Source organism: Lycorma delicatula, chromosome 4 (assembly GCF_047948215.1).
Source record: "Lycorma delicatula isolate Av1 chromosome 4, ASM4794821v1, whole genome shotgun sequence".
In the NCBI taxonomy this organism is placed as follows: Eukaryota; Metazoa; Arthropoda; class Insecta; order Hemiptera; family Fulgoridae; genus Lycorma; species Lycorma delicatula.
Window position 1 is genome coordinate 40,360,356 of NC_134458.1, and position 12,702 is coordinate 40,373,057.

Consider the following 12,702-nt stretch of genomic DNA (forward strand, 5'->3'; position numbering starts at 1 on the left):
TTTGAAATCCACACTGCCTCAAAGTTTGCTTTGCATTGTGTAATGAGTGGACTGGGTCATTGTCATGCAAAAGCAAGACATCTTTGGTTAGATTCCCTCGCTGTTTTTCCTTTATTGCTGCCCGTAGCTTCTGAAGATACTCACCGTAGACATTACCAGTGATAGTCTGCTTGTGCTTCATGTATTCAGTCAACAAAATTCCCTCACTATCCCATAAAATTGTGGCCATGATCTTCTAGCTGATGGCTGGGTTTTGAATGTTTTGGGTGTTGGGGAGCCTTTGCATTTCCATTGCATGGACTCTTTTTTGGTCTCAGGAATGCAGTAATGAACCAGTGTTCCATCATCAGTCACCAACTTGCTGAAAAAATCTGTAGGATTCCTTTCATAAGCACAGCTATGCACGACATTGCTTCTGATGTGGTGTGAGGTTTCATGGGATTCTTTGGGAACTAACTTGTCATGTGAAAATGGTCATGAAGTATTGTTATAATGGTTCCTTTGGACACCCCACATTCTGTAGCAAGTATTACAGTCCTAACACGCCTGTCTTCCATAACTAGTCTGTCCACTTTCTGACAGTTGCTGGGTGTGGTTGCTTACACATGTTTTCTGTTGTGGGGATCATTTTTTATGTATTCCTTGCTCCACTTAAATTATTTGGATGAGAATTTCACTTTGTATTATGAAGGCGCATTGTCACCATACACAGTCACCATCCTACTATGGATATCCTTTGGACATTTTCCTTCTTTGGTGAGAAACCTTATGACTGATCGATGTTCCAATTTCTGCAAATCCATTGCCATAGCCAGGTTACTGACTTCGGATGACTACTGCATCAACACATGTAAGTAAAAGAAATTCAATCACAATTGCAGCTGACAACATGAGGTTTTCTGTGATTGTATGGGGGTTTCGACATCTTAGCTATTTTTAATGCTACAAAATAAGATGCTTCAAGTGTACTTTTATCAGGATGGCTTGATTTAAAAATAGAAGCTTGTTGATTTCTCAAAGTATGTAATTTTCTTTTGAAAGATTACAAGGGTTTACTTTTACAATTAGGATGTTTAGTTTCCAAATTTTGAATTAATTTTGATGGCATTGTGCTTTCATTGGAGAGGACTTGAAAGCAAACAACGCACTGTGGTTTTTCATCCAGTGTGGTAAAACCATAATTTAAATAACTGTCATTGTACAATATTGTCTTTTTTACCAATTTATTTTTTTGGATGTAAATAGCTTACTTTGTTTTTTCACAAATTATCCATTTTGCATAAGAATCTAGTTGAAAAAAATAAAAAATAAATAGTTACATCGTTTAATCTCATTAAAAAACTGAAACTACAGTTATTTTCAATGAAACTAAGTTTTTATATACTAAAATAAAGGCACCTGACGCACGCTTCGCATTTGAAACTAAACTGACATTTTGCAATCCCATACACTTCTTTAATATTGTTGAGAGCACGGCATATTCAAATGTATCATGTGCATGTTCAAACATGACCCTCTCTTAGGGAGCATTATGCAAGCAGACCAAATTACCAGGATCACATACCCATCAAGTTGGAACCTTTAAATTGCTTATGTATGTACACTTCATACATGCATGTTCATACTCATTGCTATCAACACAGGTAGATCGTTTTAACTAGGTTTCAGTGGGTTTGGTGGGGGTGGGGGGTTGCAAAATATTCAATTTTTTCTTTTACTTTTAGGGGTCATGGAACTAAAAAGGTGAGAATCACTGCCCTAGACTATATGTGGCTCTAACAGCAAACATGTTGTTTGTTAAATAGTTATACCTTAAATGTACTCCTTGGTGCAATAGTGTCGTTTTTAGGGTTAGTTGAATGGTCTGGAAATAATTGTAGATATCACTTAAATGTAATATGGATTAAAAACCTCCATTCTTCTGGAAGCGTATAAAAAAGTAATTGAAACTAGTAATTGTCAAATATTTTAAAAGTATGTATGGATCTTAGTACAAAAAAATTTGTCATAAGTGATTCAACCCTATGTTCTGATGAAGAACATAGAACATGTTTTTTACTTATGTAAAAAACATTAATTTTTTTATGATAGGAATTTTTTTTATTAAATAAAATATTTTGGTTAAAGTTAACACACTACTTGCTTTACTCTAGTACTTAAATATCTATATGTAAGTAACAGAAAAACTGGGATGTTGCAGAACAGTATCATTATTCTGTATTGTAGTACCTGCAATTTCCATTATCATGTATAAATATAAATTAATATTAAATATATATATATATGTTATAGTTATGATTTTATTTTTGAAGTGCTAATAAATTGTTTTTATTGTTTTGTAGTTAACGGACAAGAACAATGGTGATACTCACCAAAATATAATTGTTAACGATGAGAATAAAGTCAGTTCTTCTTTAATTTTGGAAACTGATAGAAAACATGGCTTTCAAGAGGTGATGGCGAATCAAGATGATAATAAAGTTTTAGGTGAATCACAAATAAATTCAGAAAATTTTGTCAGCAAAACAGACTGCGATGAACACTTTGATAACTGTTTCAGTGCTAGTAATAGTGGTGGTAACAATAATAGTGGGGGTGAAGTGAATTTGGTGAATTCAAATATTAGGACACCTGTCAATAATGGGATGGCAAAGGTGCAGAATGTCAATAATGACATCACATTACAGACAAAACATAATAATGATAGTAAATTACCTTCTAGACCTTTGTCATCTGATCTTAAATATAAAAATAGTAATGAGAAATGTTCTGCTGATTCATCAGTGACCACTAAATTGCCTACTTGTGAAAAATCTGACAGAGTCAGTAGTTCACATATAAAACTTACTATTAAAAAAGAAAAAGATAGAGACATTTGTAGTGTTTCAGCATCAACAATAGTGACACATCAAGTTGTAACAAATGGCAATGTTGAAAAAACAAGCTGCAGCAGTAGCAGCGGCATGAATCGTCCATCTGAGAAGGATAAAGAAAGATCCAAAAAGGAACATTCTTCTGATAAATTGAATCATGACAAACATAGAAGGCATAGTGAAAATTCTTGTCACTCATCTAGTAAACATCATTCTTCAAGCTCTGGTAAAAGCAGTAGTACATCCAAGTATTCAGATCGCAAACATGATGATTCAAGCCGAAAACATTACTGTCATAAGTGTTATAAAAGATCAAAAGTTAAGCGTGCAAGTATCGGTGTGCAGTGCCGTAGGGACAAAAGTATGGGAAAATATATTAATCAGGTTTCCGGTGATAGTATTTCAATAAAAAATGAAGGGAAAGTTTTCTTTACAAAATTATCACATAAGTATTATAGTTCAGTATCAAGACCTATGCCATCTTCTGAATTCGGCATTGAGAATTTAAAATACAGTAATTTCATTAGAATAGAGACGTACCCTAATGGAGGTGCTTCTGTGGTTCACATGGATCAACATGAAATCAGTTGCCTTAACCCAACTGAAATGGATCAGCTAGCAACAGAGTTTTTTAAGGTGAGTGTGTTCTTCATTTAACTTATAAATTAATCATTCTCTTTTAGTAAACTTAATTTGATTAAATTATTCCGTTAAATTATGAGCATCTAGTGAAAAATTACTTTATCCAAAAGAAAGATTATGGGTTCTTTTATTTTACAGTCATGAAAAATATATTTTGCCAAATGAAATTACATTTCTACACATACACATGCTGATATTTTGATTTCACTGCAGATTTAACAACGATGCTCTAGTTTATTTGATGCATAACTTTAAAAAAAATGAACATTGTAACAACTTAAAAAATCAGATTTTGTAATAAAATGCTTTTTAAAAACTTGCTTAAAAATGTTTTCAGTCATTCTTGTGACACAATTTTCAGTGACTGGTTCTGCTGTTCTTATTTTGACATCAGCTGTTATTACTGCTGCTGGTTATTCCTTGTATGTGTGCACATGTACACGCACATGCATGCACATAATATACATACATACTTGTGCATTCATGTGCACAAGTGTGTGTACAATGTTTAGGTTGTTGTCAAATTTGTGATTATGTCTGTCAGATGGATGGCTATTCTTGTCTCTCTTACTGTGGAGGGCTTCTAAGTATTAATTGAAGCTGCATCCTGTTTGACTAATGTAGATCATTCTGCAGTAGAAACAGTTCATTTTATATATTCCAGGGAGGTGGTTGTTTGGTGGTATTATAAGTAATGATTTGTTTTATTTATTCAAAGGCCAAATTGCAGCCAGATTTTAAAATCTGTATTTTCTCATTCTTTGCTTATGTGTGCAATATCATTATTGTTTGTTTTGTTTAGCCTTGCTTTCATTTATTTTATATAGGAATCTGCTGTTATATACATATGTGTGCATTAGGTATTTTATAGTATTAAGTTCTATGCTCTTCAGGTGACACGGGCAAGTTGAGTAGTTTCTATTAGAAGTCTGTATTTTTCTATACTAGAAGTAGTGTCTGTATTTTGCTGTAAAGTTTCAGTTTTTTTATTTGTTTATTTTGTGTATATATGTTAATAGTTATTTACGTTTTGTTATATGTTGTGTCAGTTAAGATAATCATCATCATAATAAAGCTAATGAGAATGCTGATAATTTTTATTTTGTTTATGAGGTTGTTTTCTTTTTCATATTTGTTAGTATTTTTATTTATGAGTTTCTGATGACCTTCTTAGTATATCAGGCAAGTTTTTGGACAGCGGCATATATGAATGTTGAATTTGTGTAGTTTGGGAAACATCTGAAGGGTCGGTGCTTTATTAAGGATAGATTTATGTATGGAAATGTTTTTATATGGGTGTAATGTAAATACGTATAATTTGTTTGGGTTTTTTGGTGGTGTTTAAAGTTTTGGTTTAGAATTTTTTTGTTTAGAACCGGTGTAAGTAATGTCAGTTTTATAAATTTAATTAATTAACTAACTGTTGCCTTGTTGCTATTGTTAATGTACTCTTGTCTGATTTTCTAGAGCGCTGTTATTTACTTTTATAGTTTTTAATTTTTTAGCTCGTGTTTCAGAGTTTGAGAGTTGTTTAATTTAGTGTGTGGATAAATTCTGGTTTTTATTTTGTTTCATAGGTTGTCTTGTATTTTGTATGGCTGTTTCTAAATCTATAGTGATTTTTGTAAAAATTGGTTTATTCATTTTATTATATAAATAATGGTTAAATCCTTGCTTATTGAGTTACTGCTATCAAAAATATTTGTTTAAGGGACGTAATTGGAAGATATCTATTTTATTATTTTTACTAAAAATGGCAAAAGACATGTCTCAGTGCAACTTAAAATATCTTACCAACTTGGTTGGTAAATTTGTTGTATGGATATAATGGACCTTTGAATTTTTTGTTTCTAGCTAAATTTGTATTTTAGATGATATTTATAATAAATTCTTTCTAAATGTGTTTGCAAGTTTAATTTGTAATTTATATAATTCGTGATTGTGTTTATTTTTTATATAGCTGTTTGTTTGATTCAGCTTTTATGATGGCAGCATTGAATGTAGTTTTAGTATTTACTTTTGCTTATGAAGGTGGATGGGTTGTAAGGATATTCTGTTAAATTGTTTACGTGAATGTGTCTTTCTTATCGTGAAAACAGTATAATTTATTATTATTAAAATTATGAATAAATTAATGGTATTAAAAAAGTGGCAAAATAAAAAATTTATAAGGGTTGTGTCATGCCACTATAAAAAATTATTTCTCACAGCTTTTGTTGGAGATAAGATTGATTAATTCTTTACTTATAAAAATCCACTACTGTGTACAAATGAATAGCATAGAAAAAAATTAAAATGTAAGTGATGAGATACTCACTAGTGTTATGTATGTATTGATTGTTACGTTCTATTTATGTGGATATACACATGATGTAAAACTTAACAGTGTTTTGTTAAGGTATGTGATATTTTTTTCAATTTAAAAAAAATTTTGTTACTGTAATTACATACTGCTTATAGATAAAGGGGTGTGGGCCAATTATATTATTCTACTAATATAATTACTAAAAATGTATTCATTAAATTAGAAAAAAATTGGCCAACTGATCAAATGGAATTTTACCAAAGATCTTGCTGTTATTTAGCATTTTATGTTAATAAATATATGTGAGGATTATATATGCAGAATCTTTTTTAAAAAAGTTATCCATTTATATATATATATTTTTTTTGTTTTTTTTTTGTTTTTGTCATTTGACTGGTTTGATGCAGCTTTCCAAGATACCCTATCTAGTGTCAGTCATTTCATTTTGGTATACTCCCTACATCTTACATCCCTAACAATTTGTTTTACATATTCCAACCATTGTCTGCCTGTACAGTTTTTTTTATCTACCTGTCCCTCCAATATCAAAGCAACTATTCTAGGATGCCTTAAGATGTGGCCTATAAGTGTCTCTTCTTTTAGCTATATTTTTCCAAATGTTTCTTTCGTCATCAATTTGTTGCAACACCTCTTCACTTGTTACTTATCTACCCATCTGATTTTTAACATTTTCCTGTAGCACCACATTTAAAAGCTTCTAATCTTCTCAGGTATTCCCATCATAAAGCTATACATATATATATATATATATAATTTTACTGAAATTAATCTTTTTAAGATTCATATTATTCCTCTGTACTGTTAAATTCTATTAAATAAACCATCTAGTACAGAATATTGAGATAAGATGTATTATTCCTTAATTTTTCATGAAAGTGCTTTTGTGGGACACACAATAATTACACTGGTCAACATAAAATTTGGAACTGAAAAGAGGGTAGGTGTTCTATGTAGTATTTTATATGTTGAATCTGAATATGTATTCCGAAACAACCCATCACATAATGTTCTGTAGTTATAACGCTGTAAATATATTTGTTTTATCATTCATGAAAAAACAACACAAATAAGTTAGCATAAGTCTGTATGTTTGCTGATTCACATCTAAATTAGTTGTGATGCTATATACCTATATTTGATACAGAACAGTTGAATGATGTCATTTCTTGTCAAGACAGACATGTATAGTTATGTCAGTGAGTCAAGTAATTAGTAATTCAACGTGATGAAATTTTCTTCAGTATGAGTTCAGCTCTTTGTATGACTTGTGTTCTTTAGTTGTGGTAGTGGTTTTTTCATATACATATTATAGATTGTTTCATAAGTAATGCCATAATTTTAGTGAAAGTTTTTTTGTCAGAACAACTTTAGGTATTATTTTATTGAACATCAAAATTTGGTAAGTTGTGTGTATGTGTGTGTGTGTGTGTTTCACGCTGTGTTTTATTGCACTCCATGGTAAACAATTTTTTGAAGTATTTTAAGTAATTAAGAATTTCTTAAATTAAATACTTAATTATTTTTATAATTAAGTATTTCTGTAATATTTCAGTTTACTTTCATTCATTAAAACATTTTCAATTTTACAATGAATAAAAATCGGGCTTGTAACAATTTTCCAAATATTTTTTGTTACATTTGTGGAGAATTCACTACAAAAAGTCAACAAAAACCAGTATCGAATCTGCTGAAAACTGATTACAAACATTATTTTGACTGTCCCGTGGGAGACCCAAGTTAAATCCTTGATTCCACTTGTAGCATACAAGAGCTACATTAAACTAATCCAGTGGTTGAAAGGAAAAAAAGAGCATTTGTCTTTTAGTGTTGGCAAGGAGCCTACTAACCAGCAAGGTGACTGCTATTTTTGCTTAACAAATGTTACTAATTTCAATTCAAAAAATAAAAGCCATATTGCATACCCAAATGTTTGTTCAGTTGTGAGACCACTACTTCATACTGTTGATTTACCAATTCTGATTGCTCCAACTTCTTGGAAAGAAATTTCTGATTCCTCAGAAGGCTCAACCAATGAATTTTCAACTGAAGTTGAAAATTCATTGGTTGAATTGGAAATGTAAGAACAAACTGTAAACTGGAATGTAAGAACGTCCAGAAGGATGTAGAGGGTATACTGAAATGAAACGACTAGCACTAGATAGGGAATCTTGGAGAGCTGCATCAAACCAGTCAAATGACTGAAGACAAAAAAAAAATCCAGAAGAATTAAATACTGAACCTCACCTTATTACACAAGCAGAACTGAATGATCTAATTCATGACTTATATTTGTTGAAACATGTAGAACTCCTAGGTTCACATCTTAAAGAATGGAATTTATTAAGCGAAGATAATAAAATTTCAGTATATAGAAATTGAAATGAAAATTTACTGAAATACTTTGGTAGAGATGGTTTAATTTATTCCTGTCATGATGTTAGGGGGCTGATGTCTGAACTGGACATTGAATATGTTATTCATGATTGGCGTTTATATATAGACTCATCAAACAAAGCTTAAAGATAGTGTTGTTGCATAACTCGAATAAGTTTTCTTCTATACCAGTAGCACATGCTTTAGGAATGAAAGAAACATGAAAGTATGTCAAAAATTTTAAAAGCTATTAAATAGGGTGAACACTGATGGAAAATCATTGCTGACCTGAAAATGATAGGGTTTCTTCTTGGTCTCCAGAGTGGCTTTACAAAATTTATTTGTCACTTGTATTTATGGGATAGTCTGGTTACAGATAAACACTGTGCAGCTATAGATTGGTCAAAAAGAAATCTGTTTAGTCCAGGAAAGGAAAATGTTGTCAATATTCCCGATGTTGAAGCAGATTGTATTATTTTACCATCTCTACACATAAAATTAGGCCTAATGAAGAATTTTGTAAAAGCATTATATAAAGATAGAGACAGCTTTAAATATTTAACTGAGGTTTTTTCACAATTAAGTGAAGCCAGATTAGAAGAGGGATTATTCATTGAGCCACAAATAAGGAAATTAATTTGTGAAAATATATTTGACAGCATACTGACTCTTAGCAGCAGAACTAGCAGCATGTAAGTCATTCAAAGATGTTGTTACTGGTTTTCTTGGAAACAAAAAAGTTGAAAACCATGATCAACTTATAAATGAACTCTTACTGAACTACAAAAATTTAGGTTGCAGAATGACATTGAAAATTCATTATTTACATTCTCATTTGGGCTTTTTTGCTTTAAACTTGGGTGACATCAGCGACGAACAAGGCGAAAGGTTTCACCAAGATATATTGCAGATGGGACAATGTTATCAAGGCAAGTGGAATGAATCTATAATGAGTAACTACTGTTGGATGATAAAAAGGAAGATTTCACTGAACACAAAAGGAAAATAGAAAAAAGAAATTAAGATAAACGTAAATGTCTGCAAAATAAAGGTAGAAATTTTAATTATAATTATTATTATTTTTGTATTCTATCTAAGAAGTTTCTCAGTATTTTAAAGGATCATAACTAAAAATCTGAGGGTAATGTAAAAAAACTGATTTCATTTTAAGATTCAGCATAAAAAACTACATTCTAATTCACCTAATTTTATCTCAGTTCCAATTTATTATTTTTGTTTTTGTTCTGTGTATTTTTTGTCATGATTGAGGATGCGAGATCTTGTAAAAGTAGTTTCATGAAAAATTAAGGTAAGATACATCTTATCTCAATATTCTGTACTAGGTGGTATGATGATGTTGACCTTTCATAAAACATATATTGAAAATGTGAATCTTTTACTATATATTTCAGTTTTACTTTTATTGTTGTAAAAAAATTGTTTTGACTTGATACAAAGGGCTGGAGTATCAATTTTTGATTTTAAAGGACTACCATCGCTGAAATAATGTGATATTTGATGAAGGTATAGACCATGGTCTAAATTTTAACAGATACTAAGTCAGGTTTTTTTGTTTTGATTTTGTGGAGCTTGAAAATTATATAATTGAATTATGACCGAAAAAATTATATCTGTGTAAAAATATAGGAGGGTCCTTGCTCCCCTTGCTGCCTATTATAGACCAAACTGAGGTCTTTTGATATCATGGGGCTCATGAGATCATGAGTCCCATTATCATATCATTAAGCTCATGAGAACATTAGCTTAATTGAGCTTGTATGTCGTGGTATGTGGTGGTCCTTCTCCATCTACTAAGTTGATTGTCAATTTATAATTATTTTAGACACTAGCACAGTAAAATATATTATTCACAAATTTTAATATTATTATTATTTTTTATATTATTAGCAAATTAAAATATTTCATTGTATTTATATTTCAGTTTATTCTGTTTCATAGTTTTATTTTTAAAATTATTTCAATCATTGAATTTTTTTATCTGGGACTTAGATTAGTGAGTTTGTACTATATGTAATAAGTAATTTGTTATCCTTTTTTACATTTCTTTACTTGCAGAGATTAATTTTTAAAGAAATTGCATATTCTGTTTTGAAAATAAGTCAAGGTAACAACCGATATCTTAAAAAACCTTATATTTATAATTTATAATCCTTACATACAAAATTAATGGTGAAGTTGTATATTTTATGTAGACTGAATGAATGTTCCTATTTACTATTATTTAAAATTAGTTTGGATTTTATTGTTTATCAGTTTTCTGAATAAGCAATAAAGATATGATTCATCATAATATAGGGTGGTCCATATTGATGGGACACATTTAAGATGCATTTGCAGAGCATGTTGAACACAATATTTATTACTAAGTATGTGAACACATTGCCAAAGGATGGAAGTTTTGCACTGTGTTCAGTGTTTGAAGATTACATCTCTTAGATGGGCACCACCTTGATGAGAACATTCTTTGACCCTAACAGTCATGTTCAGCATAGTTTGATGCAGGGTTTCGGCAGGGATGGCTGCTATCTCCCGTCGGATGCTGTCCTTCAGTTCATTGATGGTAATGTGCTTTGTGGTGTACACCTTCTCCTTTAGATAACCCCCACAGGAAATAGTCCAGTGGAGTTAGATCAGGGGATCTGGGTGGCCATTGAGTATCACTGAATCTGGAAATGAGGCGTCTGGAGAAGTGTTGTAGAAGGATTGTCATTGACACTATTGCAATATGACTGGTGGCACCATCCTGCTGCATCCACATGTCCCTTAGGCCAAGCCATCTCATTTTGGGAATGAAAAATGTTCGTAACATTGTGTTGTACGCTCAGTGGTGACTGTGTTGATCTCATTATGTTCATTCTGATAAAAATAGGGACCTATCGCACAGGCATGACTCACTGCACACCACACAGTAACCTTGACCCTGTACAGTGGTGTTTCATGCAACAGTTGCAGAATTTGTCTAGTGCAGAATCAATAGTTTTGTTTATTGACATATCCACTGAGGTGGAAATGAGCTTCATCGGACATGATAATGTGTTGCACAAAGTCATCAACTTTGCTGATTAGCCAATCACAGAATGTGGTTCATTGAAGCTTATCTTGGTCGAACAGTTTATGCACCACTTGTACATTGTATGGATACAGTTGTAAGTCTTTTTTAAGGATTCGCCACACACTGGTATGTGGAATATGCACTTGATGACACAATTGCAAAGTTGCTTTCTTTGGACTTTGGTTCAAAGAACCAAAGTCTTTGTTCACGTTTATGGTCTCACGAAAGTTGTAAATAGCTCGCAGTATGATCTTTCAGGATGGTGCTACACGTTTCTTAAAATCTTGTTTGAAACGCCATTGTGTGCTGTGATGGTGGAGCTTCCACTACTGAAGAACGCTTCCACGCTGTATGAAATTTCAACGGCGGTTCACATCACGACAATTCCCTGCCACAATGAAAGAAACATGTATCAGTAACTCCCATCCTTGTGTGCCCGAGCACTCAAGTCGGTTTTATTCTAACCTTTTACTAATGACAATCGTATAAGTTACTGAATCGGGCATGGCATTTTCACATGCTGTATTGTCATCCATCTCTTCCTCTGAAGCAATACCAAACGGTGGTCCCAGAGGTTAAAAGAAAAAAAAAACAAACAAACAAAAATTTTAAAGATGTGTCTACAAAACTGTATGAAAACAAGGTCTGTGTATTTAAAATTTTATTATCTGAATCTGAACAATACTTATAAGTTTGGCTTGACTGTATTGTCATTTACAATTAAAAAAAAAATATTTATTAGTTATTGGTGAATAATAGTAATTGTAAATTGCATAAAGTAGCTGAAGGATGGAAATGGGTTGCATGGTCTAGATTATCTGCTGATTTCAATTCACTTCTAACTGTATAATCTATATACTTATACAAGATAATTTAAATTCTTCAAATAACTTTCTCGATATAATTACGAATGATACATTATTTCATGAAATAATCTAGTATTTAATAAAGAAACTTAAATATATTGACATGGTTTTATTTCATTTATTTTAAATTTTCTGGTGCATAAAAACAAAGAAGGTAGTCAAAAATTTTAACAATGCTGCAACTTGTTTATTTACAAACTTGTACTTCCTAACTAGGAAGGTAAATTTGAATATTTATTAGACACACATTGATTACCTAAAAAATAAATTATGAATTTCAGATTGTCAAAGAATGTTAATGAGCAAAGAATAATTTACTACTACATGAAGTTTATGTAAAATCCTAATTATGTTATGGAGGTAAGATTAAGTTGTATGTTATGAAGCTAAGGAGAAAAATAATATAGCCGTCCATCAAAACCTTCATTATTCTTTTACTCTAAGATAAATTAAAAATGTAGGTGTATTTCGTGGTAAGAATTTAACACTTTATCATTTACTGGATCTTTACTGAAGATTTACTGTAATACTAAAGATAATCACAGAAAC

General features: G+C 31.3%; 1 protein-coding gene across 2 annotated transcripts in view; it reads left to right on the forward strand.

The window, feature by feature from the left end:
* The window catches only part of LOC142323308 (uncharacterized), a 99,767-nt gene that overhangs the window by 30,359 nt on the left and 56,706 nt on the right, over positions 1–12,702 (forward strand). For both annotated transcript variants that reach the window (XM_075362779.1, XM_075362780.1), the window contains exon 3: positions 2,343–3,509. In XM_075362779.1, the coding sequence (XP_075218894.1) occupies positions 2,343–3,509 (1,167 nt within the window). The remainder of the gene's footprint in view (positions 1–2,342; positions 3,510–12,702) is intronic.